Source organism: Penicillium chermesinum (assembly GCF_028974085.1).
Source record: "Penicillium chermesinum strain IBT 19713 chromosome Unknown utg000005l:1.0-4115287.0:1.0-4118363.0, whole genome shotgun sequence".
In the NCBI taxonomy this organism is placed as follows: Eukaryota; Fungi; Ascomycota; class Eurotiomycetes; order Eurotiales; family Aspergillaceae; genus Penicillium; species Penicillium chermesinum.
The window spans coordinates 2,680,546-2,705,176 of record NW_026695315.1 but is presented as its reverse complement, the minus strand read 5'-3'; the positions used below and the strand labels follow the sequence as shown (position 1 = coordinate 2,705,176).

Here is a 24,631-nt window from a genome sequence, read left to right as displayed (position 1 = left end):
TGTCCCTTTTGTGATGCTATTCGAGGGGGGAATTTGAGACGTTTACGGCGTTTTTGCAATTGGGATTTGGGATGATTGGAGGGGTATTGGGGGATCAGAAAGTGTCCAGAGTTATTGTTCCTGTGGAAGAATAGTGGCGTGTCCTCGTTAACCCCACGTTCCCACGGTCAGTGATCGTCGAGTTCCACCAAGAATAGTATGATTCGCAGTTAAGGGTGGAGGTTGCATTCCCCTCTCTATACAACGTAGATGTCCGTGCCCTATAGAGCTAGAGGCTTATTCTGGGCGGTTTTAGCTTCAAATGTGGGGGGGTACTAGAGACAATTTAGACAGCCGCGCATCCCAAGCGCGCTACTTGAGCAATTGTTGGTAAGAGACAGCGAGGCTTTCATGACTGTCTTTCGTCTACTTGATCCCCTAATCCCAGGCTGGCATCGTGTCTAAATCAAATTTCATTGATGGGGATATCAAACGCATAGCAGTAACATCAACTGAATCAACCCAAGTCAAACTCCCGGGCCAGTCACGGAGGACGAGACGCCGGCGAGGGTATCATATAGAGCTTGGCACCGACATAACCCATTCCTCCCATGCACACTCCAGATGATCAACAATTGCAGAATAAAAAAAAAACAGCATCAAAACAGGAATGGCGAGGAGAAGCCTCCGCTCTATCTCACACATATCTTGGATATCTCATTTTCTTTTGACGCCTTCATTGCTTGCGTTCCGTGGTATCAATCAAATCAGTCAGGAAAATTCAAGAAAGCATCAAATAACCGAAACAAGAGTAACGAAGCGATACGCGCTTGAAACATGGAAGCATAAGAAAGAAAGAGAAACAGAAAAAAAACAAACAGGAAAGCGGAGTATAAAATCAAATCACAACCATGAGGGTATACTGCTGTAAATGGATATTTTGAGTTTAACGGGGTGGCCCAATAGGGGCCGGGTATCCAGAAGTAGAATTCGAAGTGCTAGGGCGACCGCTGTCAAAAGAGGCGCGCGGGTCATGCTTGGGGGTCATGTCGCCCGGTGCCGTGCCGAAGGGAAATTTCGTATCGAAACGCGAAGGCCAGCCAATGCTATTGCTGCTCTTGTGGGAATGAGAGCTTCCCAAGACAGGAATGTCGTCCTCGGGGAGATTCACACCGGAATCATTCCAAGGGTTGCGATATCCGCTGTCGCGGGATTCCATAGACACAAGAGAAGCCTTGGAGGCATTGCTGGACGCGTGTTTGAAGAACGAGGCTGGGGAAGCAGAGTGGTTCTTACGGCCGATGAACGACGAAAAGGACGAAATGCTGCCGGGCTTGCGAAGGCGCTCGAAGATCGAGCCGCGCTCGCTGGTGTCGTCGATGAAGCTAGGACGAGTAGGCGAATCTGTCACCAGAGGGGCTGGGGCGTGCTGCAGCAGCTTAGAGTCAAAGAAAGGAAGCGACTCCTCAAACGAATCTGACTTGGGCCGAGGAATGGCGCCCTTAACGGTTGTGGCATCAAGCCCGTGAGCAACAAGGCGGGAAATCAGGAAATCAATAGCATCCTTGAGACCACCGGCATTGTTCCGAGTGTAGCCGAGGACAACACGATCTTCGGGCCCAGGCTCAGGCGAGGAGGAAGAGCTTTCTTCGGTGTCAGGCAGGTCGGCAGTGGTGTCAACATTGATGTCGACTTCGTACTGCTCCTTGAGCTTAGTACGGACGTCCTCAAGGAAATCAGAGGACTTGAAGTGCTCTCGCAGCTCAACGGAACTCTGGAAGTGAAGCTCGTGGCTTTCTGGTACCATACCCTGGGGAATATTAGTCAAAAGGACAGTACGTTGGCATCATGTTCACGAACCAGTAGAGCATCAACGGCCTGCGGGACCTGGTACTCAGGGCCAGAGATGGTCACGACATCACTGGCAAGCTCAGTGCTTGGAAATTCGATCTTGCAGTTCCATTTCTTCTCCAACTCGTCAATCTCAGTCATACGAGCCAACAGCTCGCGGTGGTACAGTCGGTTGATGACGACTCTCTCCGAGACATACTCGGCGTCCTGTGTATCGAGGTTAGCTTGGCAACGTCATCTCTTCGCAAAGCCACCACTTACGACTTTCTCGACCATATCCATGATCTCCTGCTTCACGAGATCCAGGCTCTGGGCATTGCGAGCGGGAGTTCGACAAATCACATTGTCGACCTTGATATCATCATCTTCCTTGCCCATGCCACCGCGGTCCATGGCGTTGGAAAACTTGACGAAAACAGAGTACTTCTTCATGATGCGTTGGATATGCTGTCCACCGATACCGATGATCCGCTTGTGATACTGATCGGGCACATGGAAGGAGATCGAGGCCGGCATTTCTTGCTCGACCAGATCCAAACCATTCTTCGTTGAGTCGTACTGGTTGCCACACACATCAATATAGAAATTGTACTCGTTGAATCCATCAAAAATAATTTGCACATTGCCTGAGGGCGATTAGCGTCTGCTTTCAGCTTCTTGTGTAGAAGAACTTACTTTGGCCCATGATCTTGTTGATCTTGCCGTTCTTCTTGCCACTGACAAATTCCTTGTGCTCGTTGGCAAGCTCAATCTTCACACGCATCTGATACTGGCTTCGAGTGACGAAAGGAATCTGGTTCACCACGGTCATGGCAGCCTTCACCGCGTCGTCAGACCCGTTGATGGTGAAGGTGAGGTTGTCGAAGCTAACTTCAGCCTCGGAGTTGATACAGATGTCCGAAAGCATTGCTCGCACGTCAGGGGTGGAAGGGGGTCGAACACCGCCTTGCGCGGGGTCGGGCATGATGATCCACCAAGATGCGCTATAGAATTGACCCGCCTAGAGATACAGTTAGTACCACATCAGATCATCATCATCACTATCACATACCAAGGCCATGATCTCCCGAACAGTTCGCTCCACGTGCAAGACCTCAGTACCTTGGATCCGAACCATACCACGCTGGCTGCCTAGCTGTGGGAAGAGAACGTACGAGCCGTTCATCTCCATCACTTTGCGGACCTTATCCAAACGATCGAGCAAGATATTGTCAATCTTGCTTGAATTGACGACTACGTCCTTCACATAGATCTTGACGCCCAGCACTAGCTCACGCAGCTTTTGCTTCGCACGACTGATTTGTTCCGGTGTCTCACCCGTGATATAGACTTCGTCTTCGCTTCGACGGCTGGCGCCCGGTGGGGTATATCCGAAAATTCGAGGAAAAGGTGGAGGGAAGTAGATAGCTGTGCCGGTGGCAGCCTCGATGAGCTTGATGTTCTTGCGAGTACGGCCACACACCAACGTGTGCATCGTTAACTCAAGCTTGATGGCATCAACGTGGCGTTTAAGCTAGAGCCGAAGTCTGTTAGCTGGGCTGAGACTCCCCCTCCGAAGAAGAAGTAAAAAAAAAAAGAAGAAGAAGAAGCGGTGAAGCGAGAAACGCACAATTTGATCAATCATGATCAAGACTCGCGTCTTGGCATGCTCTGAGCTCTCCATGTCACCGTAAATAGCAACTCGGAAGCGCTGCTCGAGACCATTGTCAGATGCGTATCCGTATGATGAGACAACCGCACTGTCAGCATCGTGAAGTTTAGGTGTCAGTAAGAAAATGTCGGTCCCAGTGTAAGCAGCCAGTGTATCCATGTGCTCCAGCACGCTTGCTCGAATGCCGTTTGGTGATCCATCCATGATCAGATGCATATCTACGTCGACGGTTGCGCATCGCTAGATTCCAGACACAAACTGATTAGCAAAGATGGCTTTCTTGAATCAAAGTGCCCAATCTCGTAACGGCGGCAGATGAAGGGGGGAAAATCCGTCGACTCACCAGCATAATCGGGGTCTCGTTCAAAATCTTCGCCCGCATTTTCCGCACAGTCTCTCCATCACCGGTAACACAGACATTAGTCACCAAGCCGTTTGGCCGTCGTTGTAGGGACGGGACAGCCTTGGGCTCTGATGATACAAGTGTCGCTTCAATACGTCCCCCACTGCTCTCTGTGATCTGTCGACATAGTCTCCCCAGTCCTTCGACGTTACTTGTGTGTACGGGCAGCTGGTGCACGGGGGTACCTTCTGGAGTGCCTTCGGGGAAAGTCCAGCGTTGTAGGGCGGCGGGACTGGCGTGTAGCACATCTTCGACGTCGGGGCCGGCTAAGGTGGAAGAGAAGGGGACGTTGAACGACAAGTTAACGGTAGGATCGATGCTGGTCGGAGGCGTCATTGGAGGAGCACCATGGGGTCGACGAAAGGCCATGTCGGTGTGCGGTCTAGACATCCCAAAGGTGGGCGTCATCCGTTCCCAACCATGCCGGGCCTGGCCCGTAAAGTTGGAGATCTTGTGCATGACCGGATTGGATCTCTCCTACTCACACCCCAGCCGAATTTGAGGGGTACGAGAGAAGAGGGAAGTGGTGGATGGTGGAGGTGGAGAGGGTGGGAGGGAAGAGATCAAGCCCGTTCTCGACAGGGATAGGAATGGCGCTGTGTGGGCGTGGGCGTTTCGGGAATGGTGGGAACGAAGATCGATCGATTCTTGGAACAACGAAAATTCGATATCTTCGGGCATCCGATATGCAAGTGGTCATGCAAGCTTGGAAAAGTCTAGGGGAGAATCTTTTGTCTGCAGAGATTTCTAACTGGTTCTTTTATCGCAACGCCCTTTCGCTTCCAGGTCAGAAGCCTTCCTTCACCGGATTGGAGTTGTGCGGGTCATGGGCAGTTACGGTAATCGTTCGTATACCACCAGCAGTCCACATAACCTCCGTTGGTTCTATGTTCTACTTGGATTATCCTCTAGTCATTGATAGACGCTACGGAGTATTTCTCAGGACCCCATAAGGTTGACGATTTTCAGGGGGAGGTAAGTCCAGTACTTTTGAATCCGCAATTCAGCACTGCCTCGCTGGTAAAGAATGCGGCCCCGAGTCCGCAAGGGTCCTGCAGAGAAAGACTAGATCGGCGGTTCTAGAGAGGGCGCCTACATAAAGACAGATGATCGTCCGCTACCTTGGTCTCATCCTCCACCGTTAACAAGCCATCAAATACTGTCCTGTGCATACAGGTTCTTGTTCTTGTCTTTGTAGAACCTCAAAATGACGGGGTGTCAGGTCACGTGGCCAGAGTCGAACGATCAGAGTTTCCAAGCTCCAGTATGGGGGACCCTAAAAAGAGCTGACTGGATATCACGTCGTATGGTCAACTTGGTCAAGATGGCCAACGGGACAATGGCGTGCCATAACGATCTTCAGTACGGAGTACTTTGAGGATCTTTCCTTAACGGCTGGCCTTTTCTGGGATTACCGCAGCCTCGGGCACTGCAAAGCTTTAGGTTGATTCTATTTGTATTGACAGACAGATCCAGACTCCATCCAACCCGACCGGGGATCCGACTCCTTCCGCGTACCCTCGCTGCCCATAGCACCCCCCGATCGACTCTCTTATAGGTCGCGGGCCCCGGCTCTGTCTCGATCCACTCGGCTGGTCCGGGACCCAGGCTCAACTTGGTACTGCGTACTTCAGGGAAAGTGGAGGGTCTCAGCCAAGGGTGGAGCGGTGCGGCCACGCGGGAAAGCTCGCAGCCTGTGCTGAGAAACGCAACCCCCCCGCGCTGTCGTGGCCTCCCCCACTGGCCCCAGCAGAGCACCCAGTTACTCAATGCATATGTGGGACTTTGTCTGCGATGCCAAAAGATGGTGGCAAATGATGACCATGAGTTCTCCTTTGGGCATCGCGGGATCAAACCTACAATGACAAGCACAGCATATCGCAGACATCCAGATGCAAATGGTCGACGTCATCTCCTCGTAAACACGCGCTGATGCTTAAGACTCGATGCCTCGAAACCAATTCCGACTGGATGGACCATAGCAGCCACCATTCAAAGCTGACTGCAGGAGCCGGGGCCTCTATCCCCCAGCTTTTTGGCCCCAGTCACCGAGACCAGCGTTCCTGGTGGCCTTGGGCAAACCTGCTTCTCTTCATGGACCTGAAACCACCGGCGCTAAAGCTTCTACAGCCCTGTGACTAGTTACCCGTACCCTTGACAAATCACACCTATCACATCCACGGATCGAGAAACGAACTCATGCTTTTGTTTAGTTAGTGTCGAGTCACCTCCGGTCATGTGACGTCATAACACAGCCACACTCCTTACGTCAATCAAAACAAAGAGCAGAAACCACCTGTATGCGGTTGAATTTACAATAAGGTATGTCAAAATTAAAGATCGCTCCCTGACCTGGTGTGTACAATTCTTGAAGGCTATCCTGGCCGTTGATGGGCGGGGGTGCGCTTGTGGAAAATACTATAACTAGTATAGATCTTAGTTGCACACTAGACTTGCACTGCAAGGCGACTATTACTAGTAATATATCAGAAAGCAGGCCCTTCGAAGATGCAAATCAACAGAGCTCCGAGCCTGCATCGGAACAAACAGTATCCACACAAGAATGTACTGCGTATGCAAGTTAATCAAGCTATACTTGTGGCTCTCGGGACCGTGGCTCGGACCTGGGACTAGATAATTTCATGCATATCACTAGACGATCTAAATAGATCTAGACCTTGTCTGCTCAAAGTATTCACCCCACAGCTTCAACGCATGGTCAAACTTCTCAGGCGCACAGACAAACCCTACCCTAAGGTACCCTTTGAAATCGATCTCAGCCTCTGTTCCGAATGTCTTGCCCCCAGGGACGATAAACAAGCCGGTCTTCTGAAGGAGAGCAATACAGAACTCAACATCGTCAACAGGAGCCCCGGAGACCTCGTCGAGCACGCAAACAAACGCCGAAGCAGCACCCGTTGGCTTAACCCAGCTCAAAACCTTCGGATGTGTATCGACGAAGTGTTCCAGCGCCGCGAGGTTTCGTCCACAAATATCCAGCGATCGCTGGATGATTTTCGCTCGGACCAGACCATTGAGCGCAAAAGCTGCTAGCTCTTGATCGATCTGAGAGACCGAGATAGTGGTATAGTCTTTGGCCATGCTGGCTTGGTGGATGAGGTCGGGGTTCGGAGATATTATCCAGCCTAGACGAATACCGGGCAATGAGAATCCCTTGGAGACGCTGGAAGTAGCGATGATGTTTTTGTAACGTCCCGCAAACGATATAATTGAAGGAGGATTTGTTTCGGAGGGACTGTGGAACAGAGGGCGAAATACCTCGTCGGCGAGAATGATGATGTCTCGCTCTGCAGCGAAGGCAACTAAGTCCTCGAGAACTCCTGTGGGGATCGAAGCGCCCGTTGGATTGTTCGGATTACTTGGGGCTAATTAGTATATCATAGAGCTACCTAATTGCAGGTGGCTTACTTGATGATGATGATTTTGGTGTTATCTTTGACCAGAGAAGCTAGTTGCTTTACGTCAGGAATCCAGTTGTTCTCTGGTGAAGTGCGCCACAGAGTAACTTCAGCACCTGCCCGACGAGGGACGTCATAGAGCTGTTGATATGTAGGATATTGACAGACAACATGATCCCTAGGCCCAACAAGAGTGTCTAGCACTAAGAAATTAGCTGCGATGGTCCCCTGGGTCACGGTCAGAGATAATTCTGTTGGATCGGCCACATCATTGGAGTAGAGCTCTAGAATCCTTTCGCGGATTTCAGTATTTCCTGCCGATGGGCCATAAATGATGGGCGCATCTGCCTTGATTGGAGTTGACGTGTCTCCAAGCTGGGCGAGACCCTGGAACGACAAGGGATCCACGCAGGTATCTACGGAGTGTGAGGCCAGCAGGTAATTTGAAGGAGGTTAAGGAGACGAACCATGTAAAGATGCTTTGGCATTGAGCTGAGGTCCTCTGTGTTAGCATGAAGTTTCGCCGTGACTGGATAGCATGTACCTTGTATTGACGAACTAATTGGCTGATGAGCTTGGTCTTGCTACAGAGGGCACACTGGAGGACATACCGAAATTGTCAAGAACAAATGGCGTAACGTGTACCATATTGATAGTCAGGAGAATTGTCAACTGTTCTTCAGGACTGGGATAATCTCAGAGCGACTCGATTATTCTCTGGTCCTTTATATAGTTAAATAGGAATGTCTGGTGTGAGTCACCAAGCGGCACGCCTAACGTTGAATTCTATTTTCCCTTGATGATTGGCTCGATATAGAACAATGCACCTTATCTGCGCACCCTACGACCAAGAAGTTAATCTAACCTTGTTAAGTAAAGAAGGATTGTTATGACAGAAGTCTCAGTCAGCATTCCCATAACAATAACCGGCTCATCTAAGTACCGCTTAGATTGTACAATTCCTCTTGAAATTTTCTAGTCTCTTCAATAAGTTTGCAAACGGCTTCTGCGGCCCCTCGAGCAGACTCTTCTCCGACGAAGAAGAAATGATTACCAGACACAGGTAAGCACAGCCTATTTGGCGCAGATTCTATCAAGTCCTTCAGCTTTTGCCAAGCTGGAGGTCCATCCACCGAGGACAGGATCTGTCTCACCCTGGACTCAAGTTTGAGGGTCATAAGGAAGCCCCAAGTTGTTTTGTCTGTGAGCGCGTGTACCGGATCCAGTATACTGGTGGGATATAGGGCTGCTATGAGGGCGTGGTTTGAAATATCGAAGACCTTTGTTTCATGTTCATGAACAACATCATCTTTCGAGAAAGAGCCCTTGCCGGCATACTTTAATCCATACGCCTGAAGGCTGACAGGCATCCCCCCTGTATACTCCCGCAAATATATACCTCGAGGGATTATATCTTTGCAGCCGTTCAAAGCCTCCATTTCTTCCAATTGTTTATAAAAATCTTCCAGGCGAGGTGGCATGGAGAAGTAACCAGCTTCGCTGCACGGAAGGCGTGGAGTAGCTGCTCGAATGCCCGATATGCCAGGCGTAGCAGAGAGACTGATAAATTGCTGGACATCTAACCCCAGTTCTTTTGCCGTGATATTGAATGGTACTGGCATGCGACCAGCCATGCTCCAACCCATCAACACAATTGAGCGTGTCGTAAGACCTTTTTCATCTATAACCTTCTTTGTAGTGACTGCAGCCTGTCGACCCCAGTCGGGGATACGAAAATATGCGGCTGTTGTGGGCATAAGATCACCGATTTCAAGCGGATATGAAAGGGAGAGGACATTGAATCCAAGTTGACTGAGTTGGTATGCTAGGAAGTTTCTTGAGTTGGATCCTTCATGCCCACCATAGAATATCCTTCCCAGATGACAAGCCCCGGGGATGCAAACTATTAGTGGCTTATGCCCCTCAGACTGTGCTAACTTTGCACTGGGTTGAAAGTGATATATGGTTGGAAAACCAGCAATTGTAGCAGACACTTCTCCGTCATATAAAAGAAGCTCGTCCGCCATGGCCGATAATAGAAATGCGGGACTTGATTTGGCAGCGCATGCGACGAGGAAGACAGTACCGAGGGAGAGGAAGGTGGTCGGGGTCGATCCGTAATCAGTAGGGGGGGGCGGTATCGTGCATTGATTGGCCAGAATTAAATGGGACCTGAGATTCACCGGTCCTGCTGGCCTCGAGTCGAGTCTATTAATATTCGTTGATATGACTGCCTCTTTGATGATAAGACATGACCCTGGGTAAGGACTGATTGGCTCCATGGGATAGATCAGCTTAGGCTTCAACTTGAATCTCATTAGAATCTAGAGGAGCATGTGTAAATACGACGTTGAAAATAGACTTGATTCTCCAGTGAAAACCCGTTCATAACCAAGGACCAATATGAGACATTTACCTGAGAATTTCTGAGAATTTGGTCTGCTCTTGTCTAATCATCCGCCTCCTCTTCCAAAAAGTTTTCATCTCATGGCACCCCACTCTATGTCCATTAGCTTCCAAGCACGGTCGCAGAGTTCAATACTTCTACTGAAGGAAGATATTGCTTGAATCAAGCGGGCATTGACATGGTAAGGAAGAAGCAATGATAGGCTTTTTCTGGATGGCAATACAGTCAATCTGCTCACAAAACTAGAGCATCGCATATGAACATTTGTCGAAATATTGACCTCGTCAACGATGAGAACCAGCAAAATCGTCCATATATTTTGTCCTGTCATGTCCTGACAGCATGGCTGAATACGGTGAGCTGGCTGCTTATGGTATTGGAGGAGTCGCTGGAGACTTCAATGGGTATGTTCCAAGGTTGAGTAGTACGGGCTTACGACGAACCGGCTCATTTGGGGATATTAGCTTAGATCAGCCCTATAGGGCCAGATTTCGAGTGCGGACCTTGGAAGGTACGCTTGGTGAGCTTTGGACCCCCTAGTCAACATCGTCTTCCAACGAGAGATGACTTGGATTATGTTCCTGTATCGATGGAATGCCTGGAGTAGATGTATCCGTTTGTACTACAGTGAGACCAAGGCCAAGCCCACATTCTCAATAGATGAGAATTCTGTCAAGGCGTCGTCTCCCATCATCAGTTTAATCATTTTGACTGAAAAACGAAGAAAAGCTGATATCAAACCTCTGGAGTTCATTAGAGTTGACAAAAGTGCCGTTGCCATTCCCATTGATCAAGTTGTTGTACTTGACGGCCATAGCACCGACGGTCTACACACTTGTCAGTATTGGTAATGGTCCAGACCGTAGTTGATTCAATTACGCACATGCAGTGAGTCGGCCACATCGCGATGAAGATTCAGTCTCCAGACCCACTTCAGACCAGTGCCTCAGTCACATCCGGTCCATAATACCAAAGAGCGAGGTATTTCACATGAATTGGGGCCTTGGTCTAAATGGGATGACATTCGACTGAAGCTAACTTCAGACAAGTCAATCGAAAGGTAGCCGGATCGATACCGGCAGGCCCCATTTTTTACTTCTTTTTTTTTGCCCCTCTGGCAGGCACCATTGAAAACCCCCATGACTAGACCAGTCAGTGGACGTGGGATTGAAATTTTGCGCTAAGCCGTAATTCCGTGGCTAACCGCATACAGACTAGCGTAACAATTAACCAATAATACGAAGGGACCGCGAATCCAAACAGACCATCTGCCCAATTCAAAGCCTCTTCCATCGTTTTAACTATTGAAATTCCAAGGTTCCAAGGTTGAACCCCGGATGCCTACGTACTTTTGAAAGATACGACCTCGGGAGATTCCAGAAGAAACAATTGACAAAAGCATAAATTCAGTACGAGGGTATCTTTGCTAAAAATCACCAATGGCTTAAAATATCACGATTCTTACGAGGCATGAAACCCAAAGCGAAGATGATTTTCGTGGGGCGCGCCGGAAAGGCAGAGAAACCGTGGTAAATGTGAAATGTAATGTATCAGTAGTTCTGAGCGGTCTCCTAAATAGGTTCCGTTTCTTCCTTAACTAAAAGGCTTGCATCTCCAGGCTTAGTATGGTCGTTCCCGAGGGTACTTGGCGTCATATTTGTAAGGCAGCTCAGCGTAGTTTCCCGAAGTATTTTCTTCCATGTAGGCGCCAACGTCGCGACTGGGCCCGCTGGGATGTACATTCCCCACATGCTGAACAGGTTCACGTGGTTCTTCGTATCGTACTGACGCGGGCCGAACACTGGCTGTGCGGATCATTCGTTCTTGAGGTTGGCCATACTCATCAACATACGCCGGCCGATGATGAAGATACTCTGGGACTTGCATACTGCCACCGCGGGAGTAGGATTCGGGAACTTCCATGGGCACATAGGCTCGTCTTTCGCTAGCTACTGGTCGAGCATAGTCCGAGACCACACGTCGACGGTAGGCCGGATCAGGTGGTGGCATCTCTTGAATGTATCGGCGATCTCCGTACGGATCTTGAATAACTGATGAAGCGCGAATACTGGGTGCACGGTGAGAAGCCCGATCATCATAGCTTTCACCTTTAGGCTGTGGGGCTCGGGAGATTGGACGCGGAGGTGGGGCCATAGGCTGCGATCGTCGAGACGGGATCATTTCATATTCATTGCCATGTTCGTCAATAACAAATCGACGCTGAGGAGCAGATGCAACCTGTGCTTGTGGTGGAGCTTCTTCGTAGTAAGGATCACGGTACACAGGACGTTGATAATCATCGTAGGCGACGTAATGAGAGCCAGGTGCGTGTACGGGTTGAACGTGCTCATAGTATCTAGGCTGTTCTGGGGCTCTTCTCTCCACGTATGCATAGGAAGCAGGTTGAATGTCCCGGGGGTCAGCATCCACATATTGCGGATAATCTGCCTGTCGAGCATATTGCAAGCTAGCAACTCGTCGGAGGTCTGGGTCGGAACGAAGTGGACGCCTGCTGCTTACCCGAGAGATGGTTCGTGGCGGCCCGTGGACGGCAACGGCCTCATGATATGGCTCTACCTCGTACACCGGGGCGCGACCTGAGATTTCGGGCCTTTCGAGAACGGGGGTGTACCGTGGAGATTCAACGTCAATGTAGACCGGCCGGGCTGGGTGTTGGCCGTGAACAGGAACAGGGGGGTCATCAGTGAACGGTGGAGGGGAAACTGGCTCCGGTTTGATGTAGGCCGTCGAGGATTCATCAAGTTGCTTTTGGTATGAACTTGTCTGAGAATCCTGACCTCTCTCTTGTACCCTTCTCCGCTTTCGAGGCATTAGCTCACCTGCCGGCGCGCTAGGGTTGGGTCGAATAGATTCCGGATCTGGTTGAGATCTTTCGGATCCAAATACTGTCTGCTCTGCTGGATGAACCACGGGGACTTGAGGCATTGCCAAAGGAGAAACGCGAGAGGGCCGGGGTGCAACGGGAGAGGTGATATGATTTCGGACAACTCTGACGTTCCTCGGGGAAGCTGGCTCGTAGGCGTCTTGGGCGCGGGTACTATGGCGGATTTTACTTGAAGCGTTTGTTGCACTCCGTTGTTCTCGGATGTCGATCGGGGGTGCTAACGACATGGGTGGAGAGTACTCCGGTTCTTCCGGGGCTTCGATCTGCTGCTGCACATCTTGATGGTGAGAGTCCTCGCCTTGGCTAGGATTTGAGCGCTTCTGAGCTTCAGGCAAGCCACAGTCAGCAACGTGATCAGTGTGCTTGCTCTGTTCTGATTCTGGTTGGTCCACAGCTTCCGGTCGCATACCCAACTCCATCATTCGACGGTACATTGCCGCAAATATTTCTTTTTCCGACAAACTTGATTTCTTCATCTGCTCCACTTCATTGTAAATCTCCATCAAAGCCGCGTTCGGGGCTGACGCCGGGGCTGGCGCAGCAGCGGGGCTGACAGGGGACGGTGAGGGCTGATCAACATTAGGCGGCGAGTCTGGGGCTTTACTGGAGTAGTAGGAATTGTCATCAAATGAGTCGTTCTGCTCTGTTATCTCGGTGGGATCGGACAACGAAACAGGTTTCACGATCTCCAGGCCCTTATGCAAGACCTCCGAGACATCAAAATCAGGCTTAGTGTCTTGAGCCAACGGTTTTTGCTTTAGTTCTCGTTTCTGCAGTTCGAGTTGCTCTCGAATCGATCTCTCCATCCTCTGTCGCTGTAATCCAAGTTCAGCCCGGACTAGATCATCAGACTTTGTCAAGAGAATAGGATTTATTTCCGAGGCAGGTTTGGCTGCGGTACGGATAGTAGGGGGGGGCATATGAAGAAGGGAAGGATGGATTGCCAGTAGTCCGAGAGTTATGGGGGACTGAAGGGGTCTCGAGGGGGGGTGTCCGCTACAGCTTTCTGTTTGAATCTTGCAGAGGAGGGACTTGATGTACCGTTTTGGCCAAGTCGCGTCCCCGGCTTCCGCAAAACGTGCTCAGGCACCTTGAGGCGCGGATGTATTCCAGATAATATCTCATCACGAATTTTGAGAATCCTTTCATACTCCTGCACCTCGTTGGGTGATCTGGGTGCTGAGTGTGCCATCAGTCCTGCTGAAATATGAGTTGTGCTCCCATGGGCTGTGGCCATGATCCCACACGAAGGGATAAGCAGAGCTTTGCACTGGGAAAGGGAATTTAAGTTGGCAATGACAAGATCCTCATGTCACCCCAGTCACAGTACCTAAGGTATATGAGACCTAAGCTTGGAGTGCGAGGCAGTTAGACTTTTTCACGCTCCCGATCTCAGAGATGTTTAAAGGGTTAACTCGAGAAAAAAGCGACGATGTTTCGCCAACCGGAGGTCCATGCGCGCTAACCCTGTTAGGCAACGCGTGAAAGGGGCGAGGCCCAATCACCTCCGCCACCCGCAGGTCGTGTATTGCGAATTGAAGCTCTTCCCTCCCATGCATCGCGCTTTCTTCTCGTGTGCTGCTCGAACCCTCTTTCATTCAACCGCTCGTATTCCTCGGAGCTATTTCATCTGTACACCTCGTACCTTCAGATACTCTGCAATGGCGTCTACCAGCCCCAATGGTACTAACGGTGTCAATGGTGCCAACAGTACCAATGACTCACGCCCAGTGTTCTTCTTCGACATTGACAACTGTGTACGTACAGGCATACAGAAGGCCGGAGACCGGCTCCTGTATCCAGGAACAAGAACAAAAGGCTAACAGAGAGTGCACAGCTATATTCGAAAGGTGCGACTGAGTTGTATCCGCAACAAACGATTCCCAGCAGGGCTTCTTCGATGACAAACAAGCGAAGGACTGACACTGACATGCAGCATGTAACGTCCATGATGAGATGGGAATACTGATCAGTATGTGGACTTTCTTTTTCCTTTGTAATATGCTGGGGCTAATCAGATTGCCGTTTTCTAGACAAATTCTTTGTTAAACACCTCAATCTTACATCCGAAGACGCACATATGCTCCACCAGAAGTACTACAAGGAATACGGTCTTGCCATTGAAGGCCTGACCCGACACCATAAGATTGATCCCCTCGAGTTCAACCGAGAAGTGGATGATGCCCTACCCCTCGACAACATCTTGAAACCAGACCCAAAACTACGAAAGCTACTTGAACGCCTGGATACTTCAAAGGTGAAGCCATGGCTGCTCACAAACGCCTACATCACCCATGGAAATAGGGTCATCAGACTCCTGGGTCTTGAAGGTATCTTTGAAGGTATCACTTACTGCGACTACGGTCAGTTGCCGCTGGTTTGCAAACCAAGCCAGGCCATGTATGCCAAGGCCGAGAAGGAGGCCGGTGCACCGAGTACTGACCAGTGCTACTTTGTCGGTACGTTCCGTCTCCATACGCCACGTTCCCCCTTTCTGGACTTCCTCTGATATCTTGTATCTCACAGATGATTCACATCTCAATTGTACACATGCTCAGGCCCGAGGTTGGTGCACCGTGCACTTGGTAGAGAAAGGACAACCTATTCCAAGAGTCCCAGCCTCTCGATATTTGATCTCAAGTCTAGAGGAGCTTCCTGTGCACTTCCCTCATCTTTTCAAAGAACCGAGCTCTATCTGAGACGCGAGATATAAGATCTCTTCAACGGTTTATTTTTTCTTAATAGACTTTGGGGACTAATCCCATTGTAATTTAGAATCCTGTATATATGAAACGAAGAATACGATACGCATTCGCCATTTGTTTGAGGGCTTTTTAAGTCAGTGGAATGCTTGGTCTATTAGTGAAACAAAATTAGAACCTCATATATGAGCATATGACGGATCACACTCCGTAGACTGTTAGAAATCCTTGATGCTCATCTGTCTCTTTTTTCCTTCCAATTGGCCCACTTGGATTACTCAACTGAGTGTGCTGGTGCGAACTCTTATATGCGACCTTAATGCCTCTGCATAAGAAATCAATTGAAACCCCCAAATACCCAGAGATTTTCAGAGGACTGATTCCATTAATTGGTAGATTTCTTGTTCGTCACAGTCAAGCTAATCTCTCAATCGTCCGGGTATAAGCTGCGATATACTTTCTTTTGATATGTCTATCGTTCGTCAGGCTGCTAATATCAGCAGGGCTCCTCCCCGTTGACCTTCCTACAATCAAGTGGTTGTTGCGAATGGTCTGGTTCTCTGCTCGGGGTAATTCCCCAAGGACATAGGCGGCGACCTTCTCAGTGGAACCATTCAGGATTGCGCTGGGAGTACTAGCACCATCCAAACATTTTATTTGGTGGTTTTTATTACTAGCGTGCTCACCATTCCTGGCAATATTCTTCCAGCATCGATGCATTAAAACTTCGAAAGCTATACCTTAGTCTCCTGGATCTGAACTGGAAAAGTCGTCGAGGTCGATGTTTTCCTTGCTAATATAGAAGACTCTGACCGTATGACGGAGGCTTGTTGGAATGGTTTGGAGAAGTCCAGCCTGCCAGAACGTAAGCTTGCTTCTTCCGCATGGATTTCTGAGCGCAAGACGGACAACGGTGTAATCAGCTGCGTTGCCGTCAAGACGCTTCTAGAAAATGCTGATTTCGAAATGCATTGCCCCGTATAAGAATTGTAGTCTGAGAGCTTGGTCTCATTCTTGGACCCGCGGAAGGGGGATTACCCCCTTTCTATGTGAGGATTTACTTAGCTTGAAATTTGTCGGCGGTGGATCTGAATGATATGTTCTTTCCTAAGATCAACCTTTACTCTGATCGGATTGAGTGTCTTAGGAACTCTTCGGTGCGTCCGAGAGTTGTTGCCTTTGGCGCCTCAGGCCATAAATGATCGGCGCCCACGCGTTGGACTCCTTAGTGCTTCCATCTCCGAGGCGTCTGTTGTCTTCTACCCCCAATCACGTCGCCAACTCCATCACATCGTGGGGTTTGATGCTCGACACCTACGATGGCCGGCCTAGAGATATCGCCTGGATCAGTGATCACACTAACTGATGGGCGACAAGGGACAATTCGTTTCATTGGCACCACTCATTTCGCCGTTGGTGACTGGATCGGTGTTGAATTGAAAGATGCTACAGGCAAGAATGACGGCGCTGTTCAAGGCGAGCGCTACTTCACCTGTGAGGCAGGCCATGGTATGTTTGTTCGACCAACAGCCGTGGCCTCTGTTCTGCAACAGCCTGCGCGGGAGAGTAAACAAACCGCCAGACCCGGTTCTAACCCAGTCCCTGGGAGACAGTCGATCTCCGCTGGCTCAAGGAAACCTGGGACTGTGGCTCCGAGTGTAGCCAAACGACAAAGCATTAATTCAGCGACTCCAACACCAGCTCCAAGGACGGCGCCCAGATCTTCTCTCAGGGTATGGCCTCGCAATCTCAGATACGCTTCTTCAAGTTATACTGATTTTTTTCGTCAATCATTAGTCCCCGACAAAATCCCCCACGAAACAACTATCGTCAACGGCGGCTCCTGCGCGCCCCTCGGTTGGTGGCCCTCGCACCTCTACGGTTGGTTCGACGCGCCCACGGCCTGCTCCCTCGACCCGATCTTCAGTAGGTGGATCTGGCACTTCGACAGCTGCATCTCGGACTTCACGCCCTTCTGTATCTGGACCGGCTGCAAAAATATCTCGACCTGGATCCCAAGCAGCTGGTGCACCGGTGGCTGCCCCGAAACGGCTCTCTGTGCGGCAAAACGACACCGCGAGAGCATTAGATAGCGGAGACACAGGAGCAAGCGGTCCATCAGAGGGGCACACAGATGCAGATTCAGGAGACGCAGAGGAAGATAGCCCAGAGGACGAAGAGGCTACTTCTGCACCTCCAGCCAAACCTGCTAGAACGTCAATGGCCGCTACTCGTACGGCAGCTTCACGGACAGGGGTCAGCACAGCAGCACAGCGCCAAGCCCAGAATAATGCCAACAATCGGGAACTGGAGGAGCTTCAGGCGAAACTACGCATTATCGAGAAGAAGCGTGCAGAAGATCGTGATAAACTCAAGGTCCTTGAACAACTGCAAACAGAGCGTGATAAATTCGAGTCCATAATCCAAAAGCTGCAGGCAAAATACCAGCCACAGCAGTTGGAGATCACTGAATTACGCAGGAAACTCAAGGATACAGAAGCCCATCTCGAGCAACTGGAGCGTGTGCAGGCCGAACATGAGTCCCTCATGGAAATGGCAACTCTCGACCGAGAAATGGCAGAGGAGACAGCCGAGGCTTTGAAGCATGATTGCGAAGCACTTCGATCTAAGATGGAAGAGCTCGAGCTCGAAGTGGATGTGCTCCGTGAGGAGAATGCGGCATTTGATCAAGATACAACTCCTGAAGATCGATCAAGTTACGGGTGGCTGCAAATGGAAAAAACTAACGAGCGTCTTCGTGAAGCCTTGATCCGCCTTCGTGATATGACACAGCAGCAGGAGGCTGAGCTAAAAGATCAGATCAAAGAGCTAGAAGACGATCTCGAAGAATACTCTGCGGTGAAATCTGAATTTGAAGCCACAAAGGAAAAACTTCTCGTGGCGGAGACCAACGTGGACGACCTCAAGCAACAACTAGAAACTGCACTGGGTGCGGAGGAAATGATTGAAGAACTTGCGGACAAGAACATGCGCTACCAGGAGGAAATCAACGAACTCAAAGCGGCCATTGAGGACCTGGAGGCACTGAAAGAAATCAGTGATGAGCTAGAATATACGCACATTGAAACTGAAAAGCAACTCCAGGAAGAGATTGACTATCGAGATGGTGTTTTCAGTGAACAGACACGCAAGATCGCACAGCAAGATGAAGTGATTGAGGACCTGGAGTACACGTTGTCTCGTTTTCGGGAGCTCGTTACCAACCTGCAGTCTGATTTGGAAGACATGCGTGCATCTCAGCAAATTTCGGAGGCTGAAGCCACCGACCTCACGACTCGGTCTCGAGCTATGATTGATCTAAACATGAAACTCCAAGCATCTGTATCCAAGGCTCAGACAAAATCTATCGATGTCGAGCTCAACCGCATGGAGTCCGAAGAAGCTACTCAACATCTTGCTATTGTCAAGCTTTACCTCCCCGAATACTACGATAGCGAGCGGAACTCCGTGCTGGCCCTTCTTCGCTTTAAACGTGTAACCTTCAAGGCCACTGTGGTGAACAACATTATCCGCGAACGAATCTCTGAGCAGTCCTCCATTACAAGCCATGAAGAGATCTTCAGCTCCTTGGAGGCTCTTGAACATCTTCTATGGATTTCTGCTGTTTGTGATCGCTTCGTCAACTTCATTAACGCTTGCTCGGTCGACCAATTCAGCAATGTGAAGATTGCCCTCGTCGAGATGGAGCCAGTAGAGCGTATGCTCAATTTCTGGATCGAAAACTTCAAAAAAAATGAAGTCAATATGAAGAAGTTCGATGTGGAGCTGCAGAGGTCCATTGCTCTGTTAGCCCACCTTGCGGAGACATTACTCCCCGAAACTCCAGAGACATTCGCCGATGCGCTTTGCATGAAAGCTGCCTTGTCTCAGTCGTATCTTGATCATGCGGCAACAGCGGTTGCACGTTTGAAGTCGCTCGTCGACGCTAAGTTATCCGCCCCTGGAGAGGATAGTGAAGAAAATGCTCTCTCTTTTGAGAAATTGGATGCTTTCGTTTCTCAGGCGCGGGGCTTCAAGGTAGCCATGGGTAAGATTTATCGGGCAGTTGAGGATCTACGTTCTCGATCTCTTGCGCTTTCCGACAGAGCTGCTGAGCCCTTCAAGAACGCTGAGTCTTTTACTCGGGACTTGTCGGATCTTACTCGGAAGCTCGGCGAAGCTGTTCTTAGCCTGACCAGTGAGGAGGGGCGTGAGGAGCCTGCTATTCTGGAGGATGTATTTGACAGTATGTCGCGAGCTGCTGCTGCTTTCGCGCAAGACTCTGAATCGGCAACTGAGGCAAATGACCCAGTCTCACTGCTCTCCAATAAGTTGCGAGACCTTGGTACTCTGCTGGAGGAATTAGACGCTATATCCAATGATCTTTCTCAGACGACGGAGTTTGAAAGAGGAGCTCATCCCTGGATTGCGCGGTCAAGTGAGCTCAAGTCTAACAAGACAATCTCACCCGACGCAGATGAGGAAATACGACGTCTTAAGAATGAGATCCACGAGGTTTCTACTGCTCTCGGCGTCAAAGATAACACCCTTGAAGAACAAGGTATCAAGATTGAACTTCTGGAGTCTCGGATGAAAGAAGCCAGCAAGAAGGCTTCTATGGTCAAGGATCTGGAGGTTAGGATTGAGGAGCTCCGAACTGCAAGTGCCGAGCTTCAGAAAACGGTTGATGAACAGAAGAAGGAGCTCCAGACTGCGGAAAACGAGCGCGATGACTACAAGACTCGTCTGGAAAGGCTGAAACGAGCATCTGGCACCGCAGGCGCTGGCGAGGGAGTTGTCATCGACAACGAAGCCTCGCTAGCCGCAGTGCAAGAGAATGAGTCCCTCCGTGCAGAAGTCGCCAGCCTTCAGTCTGCCGTCCGCTTCCTCCGCGAAGAGAACCGTCGCTCCAATCTTCTCAACCCATATTCTGTCCAACGATCCACCAATATGCATGCTTGGCTGGATGCACCTCTCACCCAAACCAACCCAACCACAGAGCAAGAGAAGATGCGACGCACTGCCTTGGAAAGCCGTGATGTCTTCACTCATCTATTGAAACTTACGAAGGAATCTCGAATTACAGACTTGAGATCCACCTTTGCGGCCTCGGACGAATCTGAGGATGCCACTGTCAACCGCACAGCCTGGCGCCCCGCCAAGTCTCGCCTCCGCTACCAGGTCCTCCAACAACGCGAGAATCTCGAGCACTGGAAAGAATGGCGTGATGACATTGTAGAATACGAGCGTGAGCAGGACCGCTTGGCTGCTGCAAAACGCGAGCGCGCTCTACGTGACCGTATGCCAAAGCATGCTCATAAGGGTTCCGTTGAATTTCCTCAAGGACTGGGCCATGGCATGATGGGACGGGCATGGCAGATTCTGGGCATGCAGAACCATCGCAAGACTGGGTCGATGGGTGGCGCTGGTCCAGATACCTTGGAGATTTTATCCTCCGACTGATAGTCCTATGGGGCCCGCTTTTGTACAGTATCGGTTGCTTTCTCGCATTTCGTGTGCATCTTTTCACCCTTTTAACTAGATACCCTGACTGCACATATCACCTGCCTACATACGAGTCTTGCTATCTCACTATCTCAGGTTCTGCCTGTCGCATCAAGTTACTGGTATTCTGTCATGATCATGGGAGCCCCGGCTACTTAGAATATGATGCATTTGCCAGTTGCCAATGTGATTCGTACTTATACTACTCACCTAGCGTCAGTGTATCCAAATTCTGGTGTGGCTAATGGTACTCAATTTGTATTCTGCCATGACTGCTAGTGTAGGCTTAGGACTCGAAGGTGAAGTTTCAAATTCATTCTGTCAAATAGAAACATTGAGCCCGATACCATGTAGATATATCATGCACCCACCACGATGTATAAACCGGAGAAATAGAAACGAAGATCTTCGCATACAATGAGATAGGCTTTCAGCTCTCGGGTCTCAGAAAGAAGCAAATTTGAAATTATTCCAGTGCCAGCGGTATCTCCAAGAATGTTCAGTGGCAATGGCCGGGGGTTAGAGATGATTTGGACAAGCAAGCGGGTTGATGCTCCAGCGGACATGGATTTTGGGGTATGATTACAAAGTTGGTACAGTATTCCATCAATCCATCGGATAGTCTGGTGGATAAGTCGTCCGAATTGGGGTAGTGGCTAACCTCATCGTCTCTCACACGATAGCCGGGGGGTTCGATTCCCCCATTCGGAGCAAGATTTGACTTTGTTTTTTTCTCCCCATGTCTTTGTCAAAATAATACTGGAAATTTTCATAATTCCTCACATATCCATCCCATCAAAATTATTATCTGCATTGATTGCATCTCAAAACAAACGCATAAGTGCGTAAGAAGGCGTCACGCGGAGCGAGTAGTTCGGTCATATTGAAGGCCATATACAAAGATTGGGTTCTCTGTTGACTCGATCTGCCTTTAATCTTTTCCGTATGCTTTCATATATACAAACTCTTTCTCCTCCACCAAAGTGAACTTCAAAGTTTCCTACTACTACTACTACTACTATTATAAAGGGGCGTTCCGGTAGGACTGAATGCAGTTCCAGTCTGCCGTGTGGCTAGCGGCTCGTGGCACAAGTGCTTTGAGAATGATATAGCATAACCCTAGTCGAGGGTATTGAAGGGTCTTCTCGTACAACCTATTTTGGACTCAGTCTCCCCCGATACAGGCTTCATCGAGATTAAAAACAGCACCTGATGGGCTCTGCTGCGCAGGAAGAGGTGATTTTTGCGTGCCAGGGAATGCTCACGTATTGCATGGTTGATGAGCAGGAAGCCAACTGCCCAAATAGTAATTCGTCTAATCATCTTGAATTGGATGTTCCTCAGTCTTTCGAGGCCGTGTAGCTAAGTGGTGTCACCCCCGCGGCCGATTTGTCACCATGTCAGGAACCATTGAGGTTATACCTGATGGAAGGGAGATCTACGCATCCTTGAAGCCATTTATAGAGCGTCTACGAGCCGGGAATGGCCCAGTGCTGGAAACTAAAACCCTTTGGATATATTTGAGAAACTGGATCAGAATAAGGGGAAATACAGCGTGCGTTGGAGGCTTTCCATACTAGTATTCGAATAGGCGACACAGACCAGAAGCGTAGAAAGGAGCATGTCTGACAGAATGGCGTATATGCGAGGAGCTCAAATATGATACCATCTATGACTCTTCTACACATGCTGTAGAACGATCTTGATTCTTTGCGATAGCAGAATATTTCGAAGGTTTCAATTAAGTAGCTGACGTAATTACAGGTAATTCAACCATTGCGAGATATATATCCAACCATTACCTCTTCATGTAGCACATGAAATACCAAATGCAAACCAGAAGCCCAGGGGGTATTGCGATAGAAACCAAAGATGCGCGACAAACGGGAAGAATAACAGCACTCCGCCCGAAGGAACTTCTTCGACAAGCGAAGAAACAGATAAGATCCTGGTGCCCGAAGGGCCGTGTGACCTAGAAAGCCAAGCCGATGGTCGATTCATTGAGTCGAGATTGGTCAACTGGGTGTGACGAGAGAGCATGACTCTTAGGTCGATTTTCATAGACTGCCGGGCGGTAAGCACCGGATTCGATACTTTTGTCGATGCTGATTGATGGACTGTGCATCGACACCCCAGGCGCAAAAGGATTGGTGAAGGTACTGGAGACTGAAGCATTGGTATGTCGGTGTTCAGCACCACCGGTGATCGTGGTAACAGTAGATCCGACCGTAGTACCGCTGAGAGTGCGAGTTCGTTCCCATTCAAACCCATTTTCACCCGCGAGGGAGACTGGTGGAGGAGGATAGCCCTTCTCTTGGAAGAACCATTTGGATACACGGTCCGGAAGAGGGACCGAGGCTATCGTTTTACGGTTTTCCGCTGGGTTGGAAGGGCGGCGCAATGATGAGATTCGAGATGGGAAAGTACGTGAGCTAGCTGTTGATGGAGAATCCTTAGAAAGGGGGAGAATATTCGGAACGTGATTCCAAGGGAACATCTTCCGATGCTCTCTGTTTGACAGGGGTTTCAGGCACTTTCACTTCCTTGGGTAGGATCTCTAGGTCCATGATAGCACTCGTTCGAACTGCCTCGACCGCACTAAGTGTGAGTTCGCTTTCATTTGAATCGGTTCGCTGGTGTGAGAAGGATGGCACTGGAGGCACTGGCGGTATGGGCTCGTACGCGTCTGTCCCGGACAGATCGATCTCAATTGGATGGAGAAGAGAGAAATGTGGAATAAGACCGCTGGCTACGCGGGCAGGTTGTGGCGGTTGGATCACCGACTCAAGATGTGCAATCGATGTCCGGTTGCCAGAACCCACTGGTTTGCGAGAGATAGTAAAAGCTCGACGCAGTCGAGTAGCACCTTCGGGAACGGAGGTCGATTGCTGATAGAGCTCTTGGAGGGACCGCCAGGGTCTGGCGTTGAGGAGAGCCTTCATCCACCTGGAATGAATCAAACTCAGGCAGATCCGATAACCTCTTCCCGTCACGATGAATGCTGAGCTCTAAAGGCTCGAAAGAAAGTTGGGTAGGTATTGGAGGCATAGCCTGGTATGATTGCACCCTTTGGAAATCCGTAGGAGCTCCTATCTTGACCGGCGTCATGGTGTTTCTCCTTCGGGAGATACTCATGCTTGCTCGATGGGATGCCCGCGAGGCCAGACTGCGACCTTCTTCGAGCCAATTTGAGAGGGAATTTGAACGTTCATGATGAAAACCGGGACTTGGAAGATCATCATAAACTGTGAGTTTCATGGGAGGGACAAGATGCGGCTGAGTTTGGCATACTTGCATTTCCCGTTCAACACCTGTCGCCGCATTCAGATCGATTAGCTGCTGGTCAAGATCATGAAAAGAATACACAGCGTCTCACGCATACCTTTTTTCTCCTGCTGCTCGTCCACCCGGTGGACGTCTTTTTCTTCAGGGAATAGACATGACCAGCACGGCCGGACCCAACCGTTCAATAGCGACTCCGCTTGCTCGAAAGCCGTCATAGCGACCAGCGCAGCAATATTAATCCATCGCCTTTCCTGAAGGGAGGATATGAGGAATGGGAGCACAAAGAAAAAGAAGGATACGGTCAAGACAAAGAAGAGTTAACACCAAAAAGTCGTACGAGAGCCCCCTCTCCTAGTGGACTTAAGGCTGCTTTCCTATGCGCCCGTGCGCTGCATGGGCAGTGAGTTGTTCCAGGCACGATGGGTAAGACCGGGTGCCGCTCGTGCTTGAGACTATTCCCGATGTGGTGAATTATCCTGCTGGCGGCAGCTCAGCACGTCCGCTGTTTGGTGGGGATCGGCCCT

At 49.9% G+C, this 24,631-nt stretch overlaps 8 protein-coding genes across 8 annotated transcripts; 2 read left to right on the top strand and 6 right to left on the bottom strand.

Moving 5' to 3' along the window:
• Positions 1-925: 925 nt before the first annotated feature.
• N7468_007180 (KH domain protein) lies at positions 926-4,343 on the bottom strand (the record flags this gene model as incomplete). Its single annotated transcript, XM_058476476.1, has 7 exons — positions 926-1,789; positions 1,840-2,037; positions 2,092-2,456; positions 2,506-2,830; positions 2,882-3,343; positions 3,440-3,721; positions 3,825-4,343. The coding sequence occupies 7 exons, from the start codon at positions 4,341-4,343 to the stop codon at positions 926-928; spliced, it is 3,015 nt and encodes a 1,004-aa protein (XP_058329366.1).
• Positions 4,344-6,545: 2,202 nt separating this feature from the next.
• N7468_007179 (aspartate aminotransferase) lies at positions 6,546-7,951 on the bottom strand (the record flags this gene model as incomplete). Its single annotated transcript, XM_058476475.1, has 3 exons — positions 6,546-7,263; positions 7,314-7,719; positions 7,915-7,951. The coding sequence occupies 3 exons, from the start codon at positions 7,949-7,951 to the stop codon at positions 6,546-6,548; spliced, it is 1,161 nt and encodes a 386-aa protein (XP_058329365.1).
• Positions 7,952-8,238: 287 nt separating this feature from the next.
• Positions 8,239-9,621, bottom strand: N7468_007178 (thioesterase domain protein; the record flags this gene model as incomplete). The annotated part of the gene is made up of 1 exon (XM_058476474.1): positions 8,239-9,621. One exon carries the CDS (start codon positions 9,619-9,621, stop codon positions 8,239-8,241), a length of 1,383 nt encoding a protein of 460 aa, XP_058329364.1.
• A 652-nt stretch (positions 9,622-10,273) lies between these two features.
• On the top strand, positions 10,274-10,561 carry N7468_007177 (uncharacterized protein; the record flags this gene model as incomplete). The annotated part of the gene is made up of 1 exon (XM_058476473.1): positions 10,274-10,561. One exon carries the CDS (start codon positions 10,274-10,276, stop codon positions 10,559-10,561), a length of 288 nt encoding a protein of 95 aa, XP_058329363.1.
• Positions 10,562-11,330: 769 nt separating this feature from the next.
• Positions 11,331-13,852, bottom strand: N7468_007176 (uncharacterized protein; the record flags this gene model as incomplete). Its single annotated transcript, XM_058476472.1, has 2 exons — positions 11,331-13,621; positions 13,657-13,852. 2 exons carry the CDS (start codon positions 13,850-13,852, stop codon positions 11,331-11,333), a joined length of 2,487 nt encoding a protein of 828 aa, XP_058329362.1.
• Positions 13,853-14,276: 424 nt separating this feature from the next.
• On the top strand, positions 14,277-20,780 carry N7468_007175 (uncharacterized protein; the record flags this gene model as incomplete). The annotated part of the gene is made up of 5 exons (XM_058476471.1): positions 14,277-14,376; positions 14,649-15,074; positions 15,142-15,272; positions 16,652-17,050; positions 17,115-20,780. The coding sequence occupies 5 exons, from the start codon at positions 14,277-14,279 to the stop codon at positions 20,778-20,780; spliced, it is 4,722 nt and encodes a 1,573-aa protein (XP_058329361.1).
• Positions 20,781-22,794: 2,014 nt separating this feature from the next.
• On the bottom strand, positions 22,795-23,319 carry N7468_007174 (uncharacterized protein; the record flags this gene model as incomplete). Its single annotated transcript, XM_058476470.1, has 1 exon — positions 22,795-23,319. One exon carries the CDS (start codon positions 23,317-23,319, stop codon positions 22,795-22,797), a length of 525 nt encoding a protein of 174 aa, XP_058329360.1.
• Positions 23,320-23,606: 287 nt separating this feature from the next.
• Positions 23,607-23,930, bottom strand: N7468_007173 (uncharacterized protein; the record flags this gene model as incomplete). Its single annotated transcript, XM_058476469.1, has 1 exon — positions 23,607-23,930. The coding sequence occupies one exon, from the start codon at positions 23,928-23,930 to the stop codon at positions 23,607-23,609; it is 324 nt and encodes a 107-aa protein (XP_058329359.1).
• Positions 23,931-24,631: the final 701 nt, after the last annotated feature.